At 38.2% G+C, this 23,168-nt stretch overlaps 2 protein-coding genes across 2 annotated transcripts; both read left to right on the top strand.

Moving 5' to 3' along the window:
* The first annotated feature begins 71 nt into the window (after positions 1-71).
* slc5a9 (solute carrier family 5 member 9) lies at positions 72-8,763 on the top strand. The gene is made up of 13 exons (XM_017468675.3): positions 72-548; positions 639-710; positions 1,048-1,152; positions 1,714-1,878; positions 2,375-2,480; positions 2,556-2,636; positions 3,559-3,764; positions 4,047-4,182; positions 4,292-4,399; positions 5,288-5,438; positions 5,897-6,065; positions 7,059-7,274; positions 7,415-8,763. The coding sequence occupies exons 1-13, from the start codon at positions 420-422 to the stop codon at positions 7,742-7,744; spliced, it is 1,974 nt and encodes a 657-aa protein (XP_017324164.1). The 5' UTR covers positions 72-419; the 3' UTR covers positions 7,745-8,763.
* A 2,420-nt stretch (positions 8,764-11,183) lies between these two features.
* On the top strand, positions 11,184-21,235 carry gclm (glutamate-cysteine ligase, modifier subunit). The gene is made up of 7 exons (XM_017468676.3): positions 11,184-11,716; positions 12,597-12,662; positions 13,281-13,365; positions 13,464-13,520; positions 14,452-14,654; positions 17,801-17,915; positions 20,169-21,235. The coding sequence occupies exons 1-7, from the start codon at positions 11,597-11,599 to the stop codon at positions 20,336-20,338; spliced, it is 816 nt and encodes a 271-aa protein (XP_017324165.1). The 5' UTR covers positions 11,184-11,596; the 3' UTR covers positions 20,339-21,235.
* Positions 21,236-23,168: the final 1,933 nt, after the last annotated feature.

The following is a 23,168-nucleotide window of genomic DNA, read 5'->3' as shown; positions in this document are numbered from 1 at the left end:
ATTACCTTATTTTTTCCTTAAAATGGTACATTTGCTCAGTTTAAACACTTGATATGTTTTCTATGTTCTATTGTCAATAACATATAGGTTTATGAGATTTACAGATCATTGCATTCTGTTTTTATTTATATTTATTTACATTTTACACAGCGTCCCAACTATTTCGGAACTGGGGTTGTAAATGACTGTTGACATAGCATTGAAAAAGAAGCCGTGAGAAGGCTCTGGCAGATGGGCTGGTCAGTGTTTTGATTCAGGTCTCTGTACATCCTTGTGTGAGGATTTTCTCACCTGTGCTTCTGGTTTATATATTACTAATACGCTGAGTTCTCAACATTTTGTGATAACAGCATGATTAATCATTCACTGAATCAGCACTAGCCTCAAAGTTCACACTCTTTGTCTATGGCATTTTTAAAATGACATCTGCACCTGAGCTGGTGACAGGCACAGCCGAGTCGGGACAGAATGGGAAGTTTACGCTGGAGATCGCTGATATTGTGGTTGTGGTGGTCTACTTTATATTTGTGCTAGCAGTGGGAATATGGGTACGTTAACTGTTTATGGTCTTTATACAGAGGAGTCATATTCTCTTTAATTGATGATGTAGCCACTAATGAGTTTAATTCATTTTTAAGTCATCTGTCAGAGCCAACAAGGGAACCATTGGAGGATACTTCTTAGCAGGCAGATCCATGACATGGTGGCCAGTGAGTTTTTCCAGTTTTGTGCCAATTTGCAGTGCTTTTATTTGAGTCCTTTAAATGTATTGTATACAGTATGTGCAGAAGAAAGTGATTCTAGTACTGTTAATCTGACATGGCCATCTGAAATTAAGATAGAACTAATAAAAGCACTAGAGATAAAAACTATTTCCTGGTTAAGTTTTAACATTGATAATGTGCAGAAAGATTAGCAAAACAAAGATACAAGCTGGTCACTCAGATATTGCTCATTTGGATGGATAATAAACATAATCAAGTTTAAAAATGGATGTTTTCTGAATGATTTGAGAAAATATGACCTCTGGCTGTTTTTTTCTGATAGATTGGAGCTTCTTTGATGTCCAGTAATGTTGGCAGTGGCTTGTTCATTGGATTAGCAGGCACTGGGGCAGCAGGGGGAATCGCTGTGGGGGGATTTGAGTGGAATGTAAGTCCTGAATATTTTCACTTTAGGACGTTAATGTGTAGCTCTACATTGTAGAGTTCTGAACGCTATATAACGCAAAATATTTTTTCTTTTTGCACGTACTGTATCTCAACCAGCAGTAAAGTTCTAGCAGTTAAAAAAATATGGTTACGCCAAGAAATGAAAAGTGAGAAAGTTGCATTTAAAGACACCATTCTGACTGTGGCGATGAAGCATCATGGACATTCTGACAGCCGGTGTCTTATGACAAACTGAACTTGATTAGGCTTATGGCGTGTAGCTGTTCAACTACTTGATCAAAGTGTGATTATTAAATACGTGTGAGGGAATGGTATTAGTCATGTGACCTTTGAATGCAACCAAGGAAAAGTAAGAAAGTAAATAAAAACAATTTCCACATCATTTTGGTGAATGTATTTATGGTTTATATATTTATAATTTACGTTGAGGTGTCGGCCAATTTTTCTGCATATCTCTATAAAGCAATAAACACGTCATCCATTCTTAATACACAACAGTGAAGTGTGTGGTGTGTGGAAAATGTTGTGTTGTTTATAACAGGCAGCATGGGTCCTCATTGCTTTGGGCTGGTTCTTTGTGCCTGTGTACATTTCCGCTGGAGTCGTCACCATGCCTGAATATCTCAGGAAGAGGTTTGGAGGCCAGCGCATTCGGATCTACATGAGTGTTCTGTCTCTCATTCTCTACATCTTCACCAAGATATCAGTAAGAGGCCGAAGCATGTTTTAATGAACATAAAGCAACAATGATGTACATTTCATTGACATGAAATTTACATTCCATCAAAAGCATATCCTCATGTTAGTACAAACAGATCAGGGTCTAAGAACACTAAAACCATGTTAGATTCACAGCCAAATCAGTACAAGCTGTGTTTTTTGTTGCTAATTGCTAATCAGTCACATCAGGCGTTTCCAGAGTTTCTATGTTCTATAATATGATTAAGGAGGTTGCCTTATATACTGTACAGTACCTTACGTGCTTTATAATTCCTCTAATAGTACTCTGACAACAAAATATTCATATTCATAATATACCCCCCCCCCCAAAAAAAAAAAAAAATCTATATATATATATATCTTCTGAAACGCCATACTTTTCCAAGACTAGAAATGAGTGCCTTTATATTCCAGACTTTTGTACTAGATCTACAAGAACCCTGCACATATGCACCCTGACTTGTTCACTTTGCTCTTGCCAGACAGACATTTTCTCTGGAGCGCTATTCATTCAGGTGTCACTGGGTTGGGACCTGTACCTCTCCACTGTAGTGCTGCTTGCAGTCACAGCACTCTATACTATTGCTGGTAATAAACACCACATTATACTCTAACTGACTTTCTGCAGATGACTGCTGATTGATTGCTGATGTTTTTCTGTAGGTGGATTGACAGCTGTGATTTACACTGACGCTCTGCAGACTGTCATCATGGTAGTTGGAGCATTTGTTCTCATGTTCATAGGTAAATATTTTAAGTTAACAAGTGTAATCTCATTTTAATTATACCACAGGACTGGGGAATTCTCAAATCTGATTGGTCAGAAGGCTTTCTATAACAGCAGCAACTCGTGTAAACTTTGTTATGATAAAGTTTTCTGTGAGGAGACGATTTTTGGAAGGAGTCCCCGGGGCAGTGCTTTGTAACAGTCAGAGATGGGAAAGTCTTCAGGATGGAGGACTTTCTGTTTTTTGGTAACATGACAAGCGGTACTTTTTTCTTATTCACTTGAAGAGAGAGAGAGAGAGAGAGAGAGAGAGAGAGAGAGAGAGAGAAAGTTTGATTTAGCACTGACTCTTTATAGCTGCTATAATGTAAGTGATTATAGGAACTAAGCTGTTTCACGGAATATTAAACGTAACTGTAAATAATAAATAAAAACTTGTTAACATTGACAAATTGCTGTGATATAAGAGGAGTAAAACACTTTCAAGGTGTGCGGTTATAGGAAAATAATCAACTTTGGATAACAGTAACTTCACATCACACCACGCTGTTGCTGATTATTTTCCTATAACAGCATGCCCCATTGCTTGTTGTATTCCTCAAAAACACATTTATTTAATGATCTCATTTGATTTCACCTCCACATTTACAGATACTTTGTAGTTACCTCCTGCTTTCTACTCTTTGATCTTATAATGCATTAAAATACAGTAAAATACAGTAGTGAGGTAATTAAATATGAATAATCCAATTTCAATTTAAATATTGTTTCTAAGTTAGCTATGAATCTGTGGCACATTAATGACAGAATGAAGGATGAAGACTTCACAGTGGAAAGTTCCTTTCTCAGCAGAGTTAGCAAAATTGCATGTGAAGTAAGTTCACTTCATCCACATTCTCGGTTCCTCATTTCTGTCCCTGTACATTCTTTCTCTGCCAGCATTTGATAAAGTGGGCTGGTACCAGGGCTTGCTGGAGCAGTATGAGAAAGCTGTACCTTCTCTCATTGTTCCTAACACTACGTGTCACCTCTCTCGCCCTGACGCCTTCCACATCTTCCGTGACCCGGTCAGTGGTGATCTGCCATGGCCTGGCCTGCTCTTTGGGCTCACCGTGCTGGCTACATGGGTGTGGTGCACTGACCAGGTAACTCAGTCACAATCAATCAATACTAATTCATGGATCTAAGATTTAGATTTTAAAAAAGGGCTGGACAAATAAGAACCAGCTGGAAGAAGGATCTTATTACGGAGCCTTATGTCCCAGAGTAAGTGAATTAAGTGCATTTATACGTCTAGATTTTTCTGAGATCACTGTGATGGATAGGTTGATGGTTTTCACATTTGCTGCCTCAGCTAAGGGTAATTCATGTTAAAGTTACTGTTCATGTATCTTTTCCCTGTGCTGCTGCTGTTTGGTCATTCGTAGGTGATAGTACAGAGGTCCCTCTCTGCTAAAAACCTGTCACATGCTAAAGGAGGCTCAGTGCTGGGTGGCTACCTGAAGATCCTCCCCATGTTCTTCATCGTCATGCCAGGAATGATCAGCAGAGCACTCTACCCAGGCAGGTCAAAAAATCTCAAGTGCATTGTGTCAATTGCCCTCTCCAAGATAACATGGGATTTATGATGTGCTCTTCTAAACCCACATGATGGTGCATTTACATGAAACAGATGAAGTGGGATGTGTGGATCCTTCTGAGTGCTTTAAGATATGTGGAGCTACTGTGGGATGTTCCAACATTGCCTATCCTAAACTGGTGGTGGAGTTAATGCCAGTAGGTATGGTTACTCTTCCCTTTTATCCTTCTTTAAATATGATCAGTCCATTTGAGGTGCTGTATGTACTGTGAGGCAGTACAGATACGTGGAATGACACTGAGGTTATATTAGGCAATAACATTTACACCGTATTAATGTTCTCTTTTGCTTGTTTTCCTCATTTCTGCTTTATTGTAATGAACAGTCTGGAAAAACCCAGATTGGGTAGCTAGTAGCAAAAATTATAGATTAAAGAACGCTATTATACCTGAAGTACCGATAATTTGAATCATTGCATGCTATTGAAAAATATCAAGAGAGTGGCTGTAAAGGAGACAGCAGACAAAAACAGCAGCATAATCCAGGTGCTGTAAGAATATTACAGATTTAAGAATACTTTGATCACCTAAAATTATTTTCGGCATAAACTGATACCATTTTTGTTTTTAATTCTAAACAAACAGACAAACAAACAAACAAACAAACAAACAAACAAAAAAGGAGCAGATATCCTAATCAGGGAAAATCTTGTAGAATAGTCTAATTGTTCTTTTTCAGGTCAACTCTGAAATATTCATACTGAAATGTATGGAGTGAGCTTATTTTCATAATTGAATTAATGAACATTGAATTTCTAGACCTTGAAAAAAAAAAAAAAAACTTCAAAACTAGTCAGTATTTTATATTTTTAATACCTTTTGAAAAATGTATTAATTCCTATGTTATTGTGTGCAAAAAAAAAAAAAAAAAAGGTTTTCTTAAGGTTTTTGTACTTCCATTTTGAAACAAAAACTAATTTGTGCAGTGTACATGGACCTTACCATAATGTGGTTAAAGGCATTTTGAAACTCCTTTACTAAACAAGGTGAGCAAGCTCTGCATAATATACATTCCTTCTTTTCCCTGCAGGTATGCGAGGCCTGATGATTGCAGTGATGATGGCTGCTCTCATGTCCTCCCTCACTTCTATATTTAACAGCAGTAGCACCCTCTTCACTATGGACATTTGGCTGCGTATGAGACGGCAGGCATCTGAGAATGAGCTCATGGTCGTGGGCAGGTACAAACATTGCCCTTATGCAATTTTGCTTCGTATTAATACGCCAAGGGGTGAAAGTTTTGCATGCAGCTTCCTCAAACTGTGCTCCATTTTAGAAAAATAACTGTGGGATGAGGTCTAAAATGGAGTGACCATTCTCAATTGTTCTTTAAAGGAAAAATAATCATGTTTAGTCAGAGTGTTTTGAATAATATTGTATGTCTGAGATTTAAATAATTGTATACTGGCATTCAGGTCAAGTAAGTACTCATTTTATATAAGTTGGACCCAATAAGTTGTAAAACTATTACCTTTTAGCATGCTTTGAATGAAACAATTAGTAATCTTGACATAAAACATTTCCTTTTTTTCAGTTGTTCATATAACTTACATAACCGACATTATGATACTTTTCCAAGATCCAGCTAAAATATTTATGCTTATTATTTTTGACATTTTGTTCTGATTTGCACCAACAGGGTATTTATTTTATTCTTGGTGGTCCTGAGCATCTTATGGATTCCAGTTATTCAGTCAGCCAACAGTGGACAGCTGTTCAACTACATTCAGTCCATAACCAGTTACTTGGCCCCTCCGATCACTGCCGTCTTCCTGATGGCCATCTTCTGGGGTCGCATAAACGAACAAGTGGGAAATCACTCAGTATTACTGAACTGATTAGTGTTGTGGTTGGTTCGCACTAGGTCTGTCATACTGTGAGGCAATTAGACTTCAGTTATTGTGTAATTTAAAACAGTATAAGTTTCTTTGTTTGCCCCTTGTGGAGAACCCTTAAATGTTTTAATTAAATCTGTCCTAAATTCACATTTTTTCTATTTAAAACAGGCTTTCTCAGCATGCCTGTAAATATACTGATTGAAAAACAAATTAATTTAGTGATATGTTACCTACAGTACAGCAGTATTCAGTGCATGCATATTAGTACCTCCTGGTGTTCTTTATGAAGTTTTTATTTACATTCACTCATTTGGCTAATGATTTATTTTATATATATATATCTAAAGCAACTTAAAATTAAGACAGAACTCAACTGAGCAGTTGAGGGTTAAGGATTTTGCTCATGGCCCCAACACTGCAGTGACATGGCCAGGATTGGTACACTCATGCATGTTTGGTGGATGCCAGACAGTAGTAGGATGACATGAATTTGTTATTTAATAATTTGTATCATGATCTCTGAACTGATCTTGCAATACAAATAACACTGTCATAAAATACCTTTATGACTGTTCCAGTGAAAAGGATTAAAACATGCTAGACGCTAGTAATAAGGGAAATGGCATTTTATCTTATAAAACCAGAGCAACCCTTTTTATCTCCTCCCACAGTAATCCTCCAGTACTGTCATGAAGGTCTCGATATCCCTATGCTCTGAGTGGAGCTAGCTGACTCCAAATCAGTTCAGTTATTCTGATTGTAATCTAATCTTGTTTCTCAAGATAAAATATGACATGATTAAATGTCTGGGTCGGTTAAATATGGACTTGTAATGATGAGTGAGGAGTAGATGTGCCTACACCATTACAATTTCCTAAAACATTTAATTATTCAACGTAGAGTGTTTTAGTGGTTTAAAGCTTGGGTGAACTGTGCTTGCTAATTGTCTTTTTAACTGTCTAGGGAGCATTCTGGGGGCTGATGGTAGGTTTGGTGATTGGTCTTGTACGCATGGTAATGGAGTTTGGCTATGGTACTCCTTCCTGTGGAGAGAAGGACCTGAGACCTCCCATGCTGAAAGATGTGCACTACCTGTACTTTGCTCTTATACTGCTCCTACTGACAGCACTAGTCATTACAGCAGTCAGCCTCTGCACTTCTCCTATTCCAGAGCAACATGTAAGGCACTCACTCTTACACATACAGACGTTCGCTCACACACACTTCTGTTTATCTTGCTGATTGATTTAGTGTCATATAATTCACCTTAATGTTCATCAGTGAAACTTACATTCATATGTACACCTGAAACTCTGCAGCTTATCCGTCTAACCTGGTGGACAAGACATAGCAAGAAGGAGCGTGTAGATCTGGAGGACCCGTGGGCAGCCTCACCCTCATCAGCACACTCTCCCCCTGCTTCTGACCCGGAGGTGAAGATGGAAAGGACTGGGTGGTGGAGACGAGTGGGAATGTGGCTGTGTGGACTGTCTGAAGCTCCCAAACCAGAGCTAAGCAGAGAGGAACAGCTGGCTATGGAGAAAAAGCTGACTAGCATTGAAGAGGAACCCATCTGGAGAAATGTTTGCAATATCAATGCCATCATTCTACTTGCTGCCAATGTATTTCTTTGGGGCTACTTTGCTTAAGAAGAGCAGACTGAAGAGAATTCTTCAGGCATGACATTCATCTGAAAAGGCTAAAACAAAAAACTTCACCTTTGTTCGTGTGCTGGACGTTTGTTGAATTAGTTGTAGTTGTTCGGCAAACGTTGCATTTTTTCTTTCAATTTTATTTGTAACATCAAGAAGTTAATAAACAACATGGAATTCAACTTAAACCTTGTGGATAATGGATCTATAAACAAAGGAAGAGTCTACAACACTCAGGCCAAGAGATGACTAAATGGACAATTTGTTTAAGGATAGTCACTACAGAAATAATTACAAACTAAACCCCATCCACTCTTTTTGTCACACTAACCTTGTGAAGAACTAGAACCTTGTGTTAATTTTATGTATTTATTACTGAATGGCTTTTCATTTAAGGGTCCGCTTAAGTAATTGAAAGAAAAAATGCAATGTTTGCCGAACAACTACAAGTAATTCAACAAACGTCCAGCACACAAACAAAGGTGAAGTTCTAAAGACTCACCTGCTCCCAGCAGGCCACCATTCAACAAGCAACACCTGGGATTTTCAGGCATCACCTCACCTACAGAGGGCACACAATTATAGAAATACAAGTCATAATACAACAAAATTAATAAATGGTTTCTACAATATCTGTAATGTTGGTTTACTTTAATTAGGTTGTGCAAAAGTTTCCCAGTGAAGTGCTAAAGGAGGGAAAATAGATGTTCACAAGTTAGACAGATTTTCCTGGTGAGGCTACAGCACCATTTTGTTCATTAGGAGGTCACGTTTCTAAAATTACACCATTTGGGATTCTGTAACACAATTTCTCAGTTAAAGCCCAAAGGCATTTGTACATATTTTGTAGCTAACAACTAACCAACACACTTTTTGCTCTTTTACGGCTTTTCAAATGTAAGGAGGTGAGACTCTTGTCTTCCCAGATGGCAGGGAGATTTGTAAGAAGATTCAACTCCAATTCTTACATATGTCAAATGTTTAAATGATTTTAAATAAATGTCACCTGAATTTCATGCAATTGTTTGTTTATTTTGTGAGCATTTTAGTAGAATTTTAGCATACAAACAAATTGCATTTTAGGATAATGGTAGGGGGGAACTTATAAACACATATCTTTTGTTATTTTTGTGTTATTTTCTAACACATCTTTGTGTGGAAATGTACTAACACACAGCATGTGTGATTGAAAGCAACACAAAATGTGTTGTCCTTAACTAGACACAGAGGTGTTAAAAAAAATGACCACATAAATTCTGAACACATTTGTTCTAAGAGTGTAAATAATCTAGTTCTAAGTTCTAATAGTTCTAAGTTGTTCTAAATAATCTTATTAAACATGTATTACATTTATATTAATGTATAATATAATCTGGGTTATTAAGTACATGGACTTATTTTTAATGTATTTTATGTTAGGAAACTATACTGATCTAGTTTCCTTTCCTTTCTTTCTTTGTTATTTTAGTACAGATTATGCCACTTCATGCTGATTATGCACAATGTGACACACCCATCACAATATGTATAAGCTGGAATCTGGATATACAGTAGATTAATTGTACAACAATAATGGCCAAACTCTAAGATTAAGGATAATGGTAATGTTAATGTGTTGAAAAAATGTGCTAAAATCCTCGACTAAAGTCACTTAAACTCTAAACTAGGGATGTCATGATAGCAAACATCTAGTAGTCAGTGCCACCAAAAGTACACGATACTCAATACCAAAGTTGATACCACGGTGTTGTATAAAAATAAAATTTAAGAAATAAAATTAAAAAACTCTCCAGGAGGACATCCTCCACTGGCTGATATTGGCAAAAAGAGGGGGAGAAAGAGGGAGAGGGGTAGAGAGAGGGAGAGAGAGAGGGGGAGAGAGAGGGAGAGGGTATTTTAGTTATCAAACACGGAGTCTCCGGAGGTGCACTCCTAAACGCGCGCACACACACCTTATACTCTGAATGCAAGCATTAGTTTAAATTCACTGATATGGTGGCATGCCAAAACGATTTATTAAAAGGATGAACATTTGAATAATTATTAGTGACATGAGGCTACATTTAGCTGACAGGACACGGGCTGAATGGTGATGCATGGTGGCCCATTCGGAGGTAGTTTATAACATCGCAATGCGTTAGCATCGTTAACAAATATCTGGCTATCGCTAACATTACATGGAGCATAACATTAGCTGTTTCACGGCCACAATGCCAGCTGCATAAAACAAATATAATATAGGACCGTCTTTCTGGTGTTTCTCCAAATACAGGTGTTTCCTAGCTTTGTTTGAAATGAACGATAGCATCGGTTGCACACCAGAAATCAATACTAGCTTTCCCATCAACGAGTCGTGGTGGAGCTAAACTTGTTAAGCTAAGCTAAACTTCTGTAGTTTTTCCTGTGTGCTTGTAGGCATTCTTCTTCTTCACCACTTGACTAAAACACTGACTAAAACACTTGCACGTATTTGCTGCCCCCGTCAGGTCCGGAAGAATCGCAACCTCAGTACTTTCGGTACTTTTGTTACAATCGGTACGAAGGCTACTGCAGAAAAACAAGTACCGTCACATTTTAAGAATGTTGGTACTGACTTGGTACCAAAGTATCGGTTCTCGTGACATCCCTACTCTAAACACACTTTGGTTATGTATTGGAAGGATTTCTGTTTTACATATAAGTATAAACATGGAAATTCATCATTTACTAGATAGGAATAGTTACTCTATAAATATCTACTCTGGGATTTCACATGTTCATTGTACTGTAAATGTCTTTAAAAAGTCATTCCATTATTTAAAGTGGTTTAATATACAATGTAGAATTTAATCCTTAGAATGTCAGACCTGATCATGTGCATCATGAAGGAGATTTAATAAAGTTAATATAGGGCTTATACTGCTGTAATGTTATTAAACATTTGTTACATTCATATTATTGTATAATATTATTTGGGCTATTCAGTAAATCCTTTTTTTAAATGTTTTTTTTTTTTTTTTTTTTGCTAATATACTTATCTAGCTTCATTATCTACTGATTATGCCGCCTCATGCTGACTTTGCAAAATGTGACACACCCATCAAAAGTTGTATAAACTGTTCCTCACTCTGATCTGCCCCAGTGCGTTTTTGCTCTGATCCAGAGCTGGCGTTTTCCGTTGAGCTCTGGACTGATCCATTCCTGCTTTTCATCTGCTTTCTGCTGTGATCCACTCCGGGTTTTCAGCTGCTTTCTGCTGTGATCCATTCCTGCTTTTCATATGCTTTCTGCTGTGATCCACTCCGGGTTTTCAGCTGCTTTCTGCTGTGATCCATTCCTGCTTTTCATATGCTTTCTGCTGTGATCCACTCCGGGTTTTCAGCTGCTTTCTGCTGTGAGCCATTCCTGCTTTTCATCTGCTTTCTGCTTTGGTCAACTCCGGGTTTTCAGCTGCTTTCTGCTGTGAGCCATTCCTGCTTTTCATCTGCTTTCTGCTTTGGTCAACTCCGGGTTTTCAGCTGCTTTCTGCTGTGATCCATTCCTGCTTTTCATCTGGTTTCTGCTTTGGTCAACTCCGGGTTTTCAGCTGCTTTCTGCTGTGATCCATTCCTGCTTTTCATCTGTTTTCTGCTGTGATCCACTCCGGGTTTTCAGCTGCGTTCTGCTGTGATCCACTCCGGGTTTTCAGCTGCGCTCTGCAGGCTCACTGACGCTTTCATTCTCTCTGAATGAACTCAACGCTAACCGTAAACGCAAAGTCATACCAAACAACGGAGCGCTGCTGTGTGGAGCCACGCTGACATTATTAATAGCACGAAGACAGTACCACGGCCATATTTTTTGCAACATAATCAGTGTAGGTTGCTGAATATGGAGGTCAGTACCAACGTGAAGTTGTTTCTCGATCACGCTACGACTCTGAAGCTGCACACAGGGAACGTAGTGAACCGCTCACGGCTTAAGAAATGTCCTTCTTCGCAAAGTGAGGAGGTAAAAAAAAAAACTGTTCTTCGTGAGATTTAAAGAATTATAAACGTTTTAACTCCACTTCTCTTTAGGCCTGTACACGGTGTGAGGTGGTGTGGTGGTGATACACACGCTAGCGTGGTTATTTGTGAAGGCGGTTTCTAATGTTGTCGCTTGTTTCCTCTGGTGACGTCACGACACTTGACAGCATCGTCAGGTCTTCTCCAAGTGAAGAGCAACTGTGTGTAAAATGATATCTTTACGATTATTAACCAAACACCAGTCCACTATTTTATTATTATTGTTATTAAGCACTGGAGATCATTCTGCGTGTGTACACATTGTGATTTCTAGCATGTGGAAATATGTGATATGTAATTAACTTATCTAACTTACTATACTCTCGTTGGGTTTGAGTATTTTAGAAACTGCTGATCTCCATAGTCCAAAAAAAAAAAAAAAGATAAAAAGACCAAATATCCAGTGAGCAGCAGTTGTGTTGACAGAAACTGTGGTGAGCAGAAAGACAGCAGAAGACCACATCAGGGTCCGAGGCTATAGTGGGTACAGCCTCACCGAACTGGACGGATGAAGACTATAGAAACTGTTGTGTGTGTGAAAAAGCACAGGAAATCAGCAGTTTCTGAAATTATTACCCTCCCCGCTCCCACCAATGATTTAACCAATAACTCCTGCTGTCCTACTCTTATGACTTTAAAGTGAGAAAAGTTTCCCAAAACAAAAACAAACCAGCTTTTCTTTTCTTTTTTTTTTTTTTTTTAAATTTAATTTAACTAGTCCTTACACAACTAGAGAATTACTCAAGTGGGGATGTGCATTGTTTAGTGGTCACCTTGCAGTTATGACTTTACTCCTGCTCACCGTTATATCATTTCTTCTTCAGCTTCAAGATTGCATCCGAGGAACACTTGGCGAGTGGCTTGCGACGTTACCCGAAACACCCGAAATAGTAAGTGCGCTATACACACGACGACCGTAAACACACTGAACAAAAATAAAAAGAGAGTTGCAGGGTTTATTTTATATACTGTGTGATTGACTAGAAAATCAGGTTGTGTTGCATAGCTTGCATTGACTTCATCTTCGCATGTGAGGGTGATTTGTTGTGCTTGTCTTTGCACACAAAAACAGCTTGGTTACACATTCTGAAACGTGAAAAGACATGAAGCTTAAAGCTTAAATCTTAACCAGGCAGTCTACTAAATGTCAGTTATGAAGCACAGCGAAGTTATGAAGTCAGCAAAGAACGATCACTGCACTGAACTGCATTGAACAGTGTGTCATGTGAGGGTTGAATGTATTTGCTCAGACTCCATCATGCAGCACTCAGCAGATCTGCCTTCGGGTGCTTGACTAAAAGATTCTAATGGTCTTAACCCACATAATGCCAAGGTTTAATGAGACCTTCCTCACTTACAGGCTATTGACACAAAGTCATGTTTGCACATGTAAGAATGGGGGCCATGTTTTTTAATGATTAACTTAAGTATTTGAGATAAGTGAATCGAGTAATTATGGAACAATAACGGAGCTGTTGTTCAACCTCTCTTTTGTGTAACTTGAGCAGGATTTGCCCAGCGCTCTGGACTGCACAATCCCACAGAATACAGAACTGATCACACCAGAGGAGAGAGAGGAACTGAGGGTGTCTGGTGAGTACGTTTCATCCGTGCTTTATGGAAGAACACACACTGTAGTAGGTTGTTTGTGCGCCTGTTGTCATCACGTGCTGATTCCTCTTTCTCCTCAGTCAAGCTGTTTCTCACTGAGTCTGATTGCTCATCGATAAAAGATGCAGTGGACATGGGTAAGTGCCCGCTAAAGCCACTGTTAACTGTTCAGTTTTTTTTTCTATGGGTCCAAGATTTACAAATAATGTTTACAAACTAGACGTAAGTTACTTAATTACCTTAAAATGTGCTCACTAACAATGAGCACACCCAGGACTAATAAGATTTTGGCATTTCTCCTTTCCTCAGCAGGTTTATCCAGTGGTTATTCAGTAGAACTTCAACATTTACGACTTTTAAAATCCATTTTTTTAATGCAAAAGTTTGCACACCTTTAGGACAAAATGCAGATGAAGACATTTCATTTAGTGTGTTAGGTTTTTACAGATTTTCCTTCATTACTACAAAAACGGCGTTTCATCAATATTTACCTGATGATTTTATGCTTCGTTTTACATGGTTGGCTTGATGTAGGAGTCATCCATTTTTAATTTTTAACATTTTGTAATGTTGCTTTTGAGATAAATTGGAAAATAAAGGAACATTTACCTTCCCCCAACATGTAAAAACAATGGAGGTGCAAATTTTTGCCCTCAACTGTATACACTATTCGCTCAGAACATTTAAATATATAAAATTGACTACATTTACTAAAAACCTGCTAACGGTTTTGATTTTAAACAGAATTGGCTGCAAGAACAGAAATTTCAGAGAATTCTGATGGAAAGTTTTAAAAGATGAAAATGTGATTCAACTGAAACATGACCAAGACATTATGAAAATATGATAACTGTTAGAATGGTTTTACATCAGTTACTGTCAGTGAAGATTTATGTGTAAATATATCGGTCATATTTTATGTAGTGTTAAGGCAAGGTGAAATTTGCCCAGTGTATGGTGGCTTTGTAAAAAAAAAAATAGCTTGAATGCCACTGTGTATACCAGTAGCTGGCTTATTTTCATAATGCAGTAGTAAATATGATATGCTGCTTTCTCTCTGTTGCACAGCGTGCGTGTCGTTAGGTGTGTCTCAGCTGGATTCAGTTATCATTGCACCTCCTCCACTGCCCGAGGGTGAGACTCTGACCCTGGCTCACCTGCAACCGCTGTGGGCCGAGCTGGAAAAAATCGTTCAGAGCCAAAAAGCTGCTTCCATCGGCACCTCAGACCTGGACAAGATTCAGCTAGAAGAGCTGTACAACTGGGCACAGGTAAGAGAGAGAATATGTGGGGGTCACAACATTCTTATTATGCCATCAGTGAAACCTCATGTTATAATGCATTGGTCAACCCTTATAGTTGCATTGCTGAGCTGTTGATAGAGATTATATTTTAACTCTCCCATCTAATATCGTGACCAGCTATCATTGCTGCAGAGGTTTCCAACCCTGGTCCTGAAGTCAGGGTGTCTGTGGGTCCTTAAAATATCTTACATTTTCAAACCAATCGCAGAGGGAATGAAGCATTGAATTGTCTTAGGTTCCATTTGACATGGCTTTAAATTTGAGGCTTTTTAGGCTTTACTTAATTTAGAGTCATTAAATTTTTTTCCCCTAGCTTTTTTGCTTTATTTATTTATTTATTTTTAATACACTGGATAATGCAGGGTCACTTGCAGAAGGCAGGGGCATGTGTTAAAATTGCGTTGGTTTTAGCTACCTGCTATTGAACTTGCATACAAATGTGACTCCAGCCAAAAGTAAAGCTTCACTGCTAATGACTCACTATACCAGGGGTCCTTCTGACACCACTTTGGGATTTACAGACAGGTCATGAGATAAGAATCCCCTCTTTTGTTTTAAAAAAATCATCGCTATCAGTGATTTAGTGGTTAGCACGTTTGCCTCGCACCTCCGGGGTTGGGGCTTTGAATCCCACCTCCATCCTGTGTGTGCAGAGTTTGGGTTTCCTCCAGGTACTCAAGTTTCCTCCCCCAGTACAAAGACATGCGTTATAGGCTGATTGGCAGTTCCAAATTGTCCGTAGTGTGTGAATGGGTTTATGAAGGTGTGTCCGATTGCGCCCTGCGACAGGGTGGACCCCAGTACACTGTGTCCCCTGCCTCGTGCCCTGAGTTCCCTGGGATAGGCTCCTGGTACCCCGCAACCCCGTGTAGGATAAGCAGTACAGAAAATGGATGGATGGAAATTCCCTGTCCATTTACCCTCACTAGTTCCCTGACAGAATTGAGTGATTCTGACTTAGTTAACAACAGAAGACAAGAAAACAAACACAAAACCATGCCGAAACATTTAATGGATATGAACTTACAAGTCCCAACTTGTAAAATCTGGAATTTCAAAAAATGTAGGGTGGTCACGGTGGTTGTTTGGCCAAAAAGTTTGGGATACCCCTTCACTATGCTCAAAATCTTTTTTAAACCCTCATTTATGGGATGAAGTTTTATACACACACACACACACACACACACACACACACACACACACACACACACATAATATAAGGATAGATTTTCTTTCACTATAGCATACGCAAATAGACAATTTTGCCTTTATGTTTTCAAATTTGGTGTATGGAAATAACACTGAAAATGTCTCCAAGCTATTTAACTGCTATTTCCATGTCATTAAAAATACTACATTTTTACTGAGGATAACTGTAAGTACCCTGTAGAACACCCTGTCTCTTATACCTATTTTTCTGCACACCTGATCCTCCTAATGAGTTTAACTCCCTTCCAGGCTCATAATGAACTCCATTTGGGAATCCACATTGATGTGCTAGTGCAGGAAACTAACCCTTGTGTACGCCAGTGCCATGCATGGAAACCACTACTACAATGTCACAATTGATTGGGGTAGAGAGCAAGACTACAGCAGAGCTTTGTGAAGAATTTTAAGGGGTTAATGAATACCATAATAAGTTGTATGCATCATTATGCAATACACAGTTGCATAACAAAACACGAAGAGCATTGCAGGCTGTCCATTTCTGTATGGATATAGAGTTTATATACAGTGACCACATTTGAGATGAGATCCCACAAATATAAGCTACACCCAACTCTTATAGGCTACAAAGCCCCAACTTAACCCTGCTGCCCCATAAAGCATTACAACATGTAGTTTATGATGTTTATTTCCTACATGTTGACCATTGTACACGTTGTGGAAAATAAATGTGCGTAGTCATCTGAGACACAGTGGTCAACATATAGGAACTGAAAATCCAACTGAACAGTGTGGTATTGCTTTTTTTTTTGTAGTGCTGGCTTTTTTAAGATCAGAATTACCGTGTTATAGAGCAAATGGGTCCAAATGATCAAACCGTGTCATCTTCTGTACTCTGTAACTATGTAGACGTGGAGAGCGTACAAATGCATTGTGTAATTACTTAAACTAAAAATTCACAATGAAACACACTGTATATTAGGCCCATTAGTTCTAGTGAAGAGAAATTGTAATGCTACAGCATACAGAGACATCCTATACAATTGTGTGCTTCAAAGTTTGTGGCATGAGTTTGGGGAAGACCAACATTTGGATGTGATGGTCAGGTGTCCTCAAACTTTTGGACGTATAGTGTATTTGGGATGTGTTTAGTAATTCTGGTGATAACCGGTTGGTTTGTGTTGTATTTTTGTTATTTCCGTGAGAAGTTGGCAGTTGTGCACCATGCTTGTGTCAAAACGACATTCATTGCTTGTGCAGATACAGTGGCATTTAATAGGAGAAAATTTTCAATGTAAAAAGGAATAAATAAATAACGGTCTGGTTTCGCTGCAAGCTACTCCAAACAAAAGAGCTGCTTTTGTCACTCACCATTTTTCAACTACGTTTAGTGTCATATTGATGAGAAATCCAACATCGTCACATCAAGTCAAATACACATGTTGAAGACAGCAAACGTTGGACTCAAAGTTCCAGAATGCAGTACTGTTTAGGGCTTATGTATTTCTCTAAAGCTGCTTTGTAACAATGTCCATTGTTAAAAGCGCTATATAAATAAAATTGACTTGAATAGAATAGAAATTCCATCTGGCATCATTATTAGCGGGTAGTCGAATAGCACAGTCGGGTAGTTTAAGAAAGTAAATGTTTCCTCAGGACCAACATATTAATAAAAGAATCTTAAAATAAATTTACTGTAAGATCACGTTGATTATAAAGGATAACATGGAAGTCGCTCAGGGTGGATTTTTTCCTGTAAAAGTAAAAAAATAAATAAATTCATGCATGAAGATGCGTCGTTATTGAGGGAATGTCAGCTTCTGTCTTTAGTCATCCTGTTGGCCCTTTACAAGGATGTTTTCTCCTCACTGATGTTACTGGTGTCATTTTATGCATAATATTAAGTCCAAGTTTTGTGTATGCACATTTCCTGTGTTGCGGTTCAGGTTAAACCGAGCAGTAACCAGGTTAATCTGGCCTCCTGCTGTGTGATGCCTCCTGACCTCACTGCATTCGCTAAAGAGTTCGACATCCAGCTGCTGACACACAATGACTCCAAAGGTAACACCCATTTCCTGCCTCCATTTTCTTCATCTTATTATAGGACATGGCCTAGATAAGAATATGTGTCTTTAAGATTAGACATAATGGTGCTGCTTGCTTTGGCAGGCTGTGGAAGAAAATTTTAAACACTACACATTTATGAAGCTGTGCTTTTTACTTGTCTGAGACAAGCCATAAGAAGAAATATTTGCGTATAAGTTCATGACCCTAAATGAGAAAAAGAGAGATTTCAGACATATTTCAGAGAGTATTTCAGACATCTCAAATGTGGCAATGGGTCAAATTGACCCATAACTTAATAGGAGCATTAAGACATTCACTACTCTAAACAGCTTGCACTTACTATTATTATTATTAGTATTAGTATTATTATTATTATACATTTTATACATAATACATTTTATTAAACAAACAATAATTGACTCTACGTCTTATTAGAAAAAAAAAGCTAGATCCAATTAATCAGTATAAGCTATTTTAAAAGATGGGTTTTCAGCATTTTCTTAAAAGTGCTTAATGTGGAAAAGAAGTGTATTAAAAGGAAGTGCATTCCATAGCTTAGGGGCCACAAAAGAAAAAGTTCTCTCACCCATAGGTTTTAGTCTGCAAAAAGGCTGCTGAAGAGTGAGAGAATCAGCAGAACGGATAGAACGAGAAGGCGTATACAGGGTAACTAAGACACAAACGTAAGAAGGGGCCGGTCCATGTACAGCTTTATATGTTAAAGTGAGCGTTTTAAAATCAATACGTGATTGAACCGGAAGCCAATGCAAATTACAAAACACGGCAGTAAGGTGCTGATGTGAAGGAGTATTGGTGAGTGTACGTGATGCTGAATTCTGGATGTACTGTAGTCATCTAATATATTGTGTGGGTAGGCCAATAAAAAGCTCATTACTATAATCAATCCTTGAAGTAATAAATGCATGAATAAGCCTTTCAACATCATGCAGTGAGAGGAAAGGCCTAATCCTGGCAATGTTTCTGAGGTGATAGAATGCAGATTTAGAGATACTCTTAATATGTGCATCCAGTGTCAAAAATAACACTAAGGTTACAAGCTTGAGAAGATTCTCGTAAAAGTGCTCTGATCCCAACATCCCAAACCAGGTGATACTATGCAATGTAAGTCTAGTGTACATTGTCGCGGTAATGAAAAGACGACATGAAATGACCATGATCTAGAAATAATTTATGATCAATAATGGCAATCTAAGCAAATTCAGACTTAAAAAATATCAAGAATAGGTACTACATCACCTTCCTATAAGCACACTGATAAAAAATAACTTGGAACATAAAACTCAAGGAGTTCACAACTTGCAACACACAGGAGAAACCCCTGCTGCAATACCTGCCAGCTAGGAGACATAAAATGTCTACAGAAGGGCTTTTGACATCTGAAATAGTTAACACTGGGTCATTCTAAACCCCGGGTAAACAGAATCCTGGGTTATCTTGTTTCACGTTTCACACTGCTAATACTTTATCTGGGGTTAACAATTAATCCTGGGTATTCATCTGAGGTTTCACACAGTACAGTCCTAAACCCTGGGTTAACGTTCTTATTGGCATATATGCGTTGTCAACATGGTTGGATAAATAACATGATATGCGGCATGTGCTGTTCAATTTCTGATTGGGTGTCCGTTGCTAAGCATCTACTCGTATTATTCTAACACTGCATTGTTTGACACTGTACATGTTTGGCACCGCAATGCGGGCTAAACATGGCAAAATCGGTCCTAATCCTGCTTCGGAGCAGGGTTAATAACCCAAGTTCTAAATTACAAGTGTGAAACGTTCCTCTACCCAGGGTTCAAAGCAGGGTTTAGAACGACCATAATCCGGGGTTGTACAGAAATGTTTTTCTGAAGTAAAACTAAAAAAACGCGCTCTTCTCCATTGCAGCCCTACTGGATCCAAGGAAAATAATGTAACTAGCTACTGCCCTTCATAGGTGTCTAGGTATATGACCACGTGTGCGTTTTTCGTGGCCACTATGTAAATCTTAACAAGAGCTCAATAAAATGTCCTGTTATGGCCTTACTGAATAATAAATAGGTTACTGATTTAAATGTCAATATCATCATCAGTATCTATGAGTACCAAAAACATGTATTTGGTCTGAAAAAAAATTTGTATCAGTGCAACCCTGCTAAAAACTAATTTTAAAATGTCATTATGCCTTTAGTGTCCTGTATCTTCTACAGTATAACACTAACTAAGGTTGTTCCTGGCTGTGTGTAGAGCTCCTCAGTTCAGCAGGCTTTCAGGAGGCCATGCAGGAGAGCTACAAGGACCTGCAGGTGGCAGACTGGCTGCTCGACTGGGTCTTGCGCTACTCCGTCATTGTCAAGAGCCGAGGCATCATCAAAGCCAAGGGATACCTCGTTCATGCACGCAAGAGCACCAAATAGCACCTCATGATCTGAATCACAGTGTACCTCATGCCTAGATTTTTAGCTTGCTACTAAGTTCATCAATGAAATGTATTTGTGTTTCATATTTCCTCATCACCGAAGGCTGAAATTCAGGCTTTGACCTCAGTCATGCTGTGAAATGTTTTTTCAAGCACTTGACTTCTTAGTGCTGAAAATCTGATCTGATCTGTCCAACCTTTATATTCTGTACTTCTGCAGCCTGCACAGTTAATGATTTTACATTATGTAGATAACTAACTAACAGTTTCCAGCCAGTAATGAAAAAGAAGCACTATAATACTGAGATTTAGCAAAATGATCAGGGATGGGATCTAAATGATGGTAAAAGGGCTCATAAGTCATTTTAATAATAAAAAAAGGGGGTATATGTTTTGGAAAACATATAATTTTACATCAAAGTAAAGAAAATTGCCGTTTTCTTGTGTGTTTGACCTGGTAGCTAAGGGTGGTACAGTTTACTAAGAAAGAGTTTTTACATGATGCTTCATAATGATCAATTAATTTAGTTTATTTTCTAGAATGAAAACCCTGTTGGTGCTTTGTGTCACTTATAGTGTGTAACCCTAGCCTTAAAATATGTGTTAGATGTGGTTACTTGTCATTTCCTGATTATGAGATTCAAATATTGCATCAGCCATGGGCAAACGTTTTACATATATGAAAACCAGCATGTTTTCATTGTATATGAATATGAAATGGTAAGATACCACACTATGGAAATGTTTTCTTTCAATATTGAAGTCGAACCAAAATACTTGTTTATTTATTTGTCACAGACACATGAGGGTCCACTGGCTACTGTACATGTAATTATGGTTGTAAAATGTTCCCTGTTTCACATTTTTAATTGGGATGATAAAGATAACATTCAAAGCCTGGCTTTCAGTGTATTCCTTTTATACTGCAATAAACAAGCGAACCTAATGTGATTTTATCCTACAGTATATTAAAGGAAAAATCCACCCTTCATGTTAATCTTTGCAATTAATCTTCAACGAATCTTCAGTTGCGTACAAGATTTTAATTTGGAATGAAATCCTAGGTGGACTTTTGTTTATTTTAAACTTCTGTCATCCACATCAACGTGCAGTTCTACTGACTGCTGATTGTGGTGCCAGTGGGATTTAGTCTGTACTTCGTACCTAAAGAGACCACTGTGCAGCAGTGCTTTAGTCCTTTATTCAGTCCAGCTGTCTCATCTCTGCATTTGTACGCTCAAACGCTTCAACTTTCATGCTTATGCTACGTACCCCAATAATGAAAAAGTTGAGACAGTATGGAAAATGCTAATAAAAATGAAGAGGGGTGATTTGTATTTAAACAAAAAACATATAAAGACAGGGTATTTGATGTTTTACCTAATCAACTACATAGTTTTTGAGGGTAAACATTTATGAAATTGATGCACGCAACACGTTCCAAAAAAGTTGGGACAGGGGCAATTTAGGACTAATAGCAATATGACAAGTTGAAATAGAAAGGTGATGTGAAACAGGTGAGGCAATTGTAGTCATGGTATATAAGTATACTATAGTATATAGTATAGTATATAATCATAGTATATAAGGAGCCTCCAAAAAAGGTCTAGTCCTTCAAGAGCAAGGATGGGTCGAGGTTCGGTAGGCTTTGGGGCATTTCACCTTCTACAGTGCACAATATAATTAAAAGATTATCCGAAGGAATCCGGTCAAATCTCAGTGCATAAAGGGCAAGGCCGAAAACCACTTCTGAATGCACGTGACCTCCGATCCCTCAGACGTCACTGTCTTAAAAACCGTCATGAGTCTGTAATGGATATCCTGACATGGGCTCGGGAGTACTTTGGTAAACCTTTGTAAGTCAACTCCATTCACGCTGCATCTATAGATACAAGTTAAGACAAGACAAGACATACAAGTTTATGCAAAGCAGAAGCCATACATCAACACTGTCCTGAAGCACGGCTGACTTCTCTGGGCTTGGTCTCATCTGAGATAGACAGTAGCACAGTGGAATCGTGTTTCGAGTGTGATTTACCACAGAGTATTCAGGCCTGGGGGGTCTAAATGAACACACACCGACACAATGCTGTTCACAGAGACATCCCAGGCCTGAATACTCTGTGGTAAATCACATTTTCTTGCTCATAGCACAGAACTAAGAGTTAAGAGAAATAAAAGGCTGACAGAGGACTGGAGGACATAATCTGAGATTCCTTTGTCTCTAAAAATCTGGTGTCAGAAGTGGGATACGAAACCACACCTCCATTCACCTTATGATCACCTGCACTACAACCACTTTTATTACTATTGTAGCTATCTATCTATTAATGAACTAGCAGTGCCCAGTGTCTGCTGTAATTCAGTGCAACTGTATACCTCCATAGACTGCAATTCCCATTTTAAACATATCATTTAAGACCTGTTGTAATCAACAAAGAAATGTGGGACTAAATAAGAGTGGACCACGGCAAAGAGTTCTTCTTGATTTGTTTTATTCAAGAAATCCTTGCTGACCACAGACTGAATACAGAAACACCATCAGACCCAATCAACAAAAGAAAGTGTTCCTTGGTGTTGAGGTTTAGAAGTATTTAAACTATTAATTTGTTGAAGACTCAAAAGGTTTATAAAGATAAGAACAAAGTAGTACTGTACACATAGATCGCAAAAGATAAAACTAAATCATTCATTAGATGTTTAAATTAGTCACGAGTCACCTGCCTTTGCAAAAAGTGCATTTGTAATCCTCACAAAAATAAAATGACAAAAGTTAATAAAATAAAAACGCATGAAAATCATAAGAAACACATTCACTGGTTTGTATC

The sequence above is a fragment of the Ictalurus punctatus genome, chromosome 5 (assembly GCF_001660625.3).
Source record: "Ictalurus punctatus breed USDA103 chromosome 5, Coco_2.0, whole genome shotgun sequence".
Taxonomy (NCBI): domain Eukaryota; kingdom Metazoa; phylum Chordata; class Actinopteri; order Siluriformes; family Ictaluridae; genus Ictalurus; species Ictalurus punctatus.
Note: the sequence above shows the minus strand (reverse complement) of the source record. Positions and strands in the feature narration are given on the sequence as shown.

Excerpts from the sequence above, each read along its gene's own strand:
- slc5a9 (XM_017468675.3), top strand. The coding sequence starts at position 420 with ATGACATCTGCACCTGAGCTGGTGACAGGCACAGCCGAGTCGGGACAG. Across the intron at positions 549-638 it reads TGCTAGCAGTGGGAATATGG|TCATCTGTCAGAGCCAACAA; the intron begins GTACGTTAACTG and ends TTCATTTTTAAG. Across the intron at positions 2,481-2,555 it reads AGCACTCTATACTATTGCTG|GTGGATTGACAGCTGTGATT; the intron begins GTAATAAACACC and ends GTTTTTCTGTAG.
- gclm (XM_017468676.3), top strand. The coding sequence starts at position 11,597 with ATGGAGGTCAGTACCAACGTGAAGTTGTTTCTCGATCACGCTACGACT. Across the intron at positions 13,521-14,451 it reads AAAAGATGCAGTGGACATGG|CGTGCGTGTCGTTAGGTGTG; the intron begins GTAAGTGCCCGC and ends TCTGTTGCACAG. Across the intron at positions 17,916-20,168 it reads GACACACAATGACTCCAAAG|AGCTCCTCAGTTCAGCAGGC; the intron begins GTAACACCCATT and ends GGCTGTGTGTAG.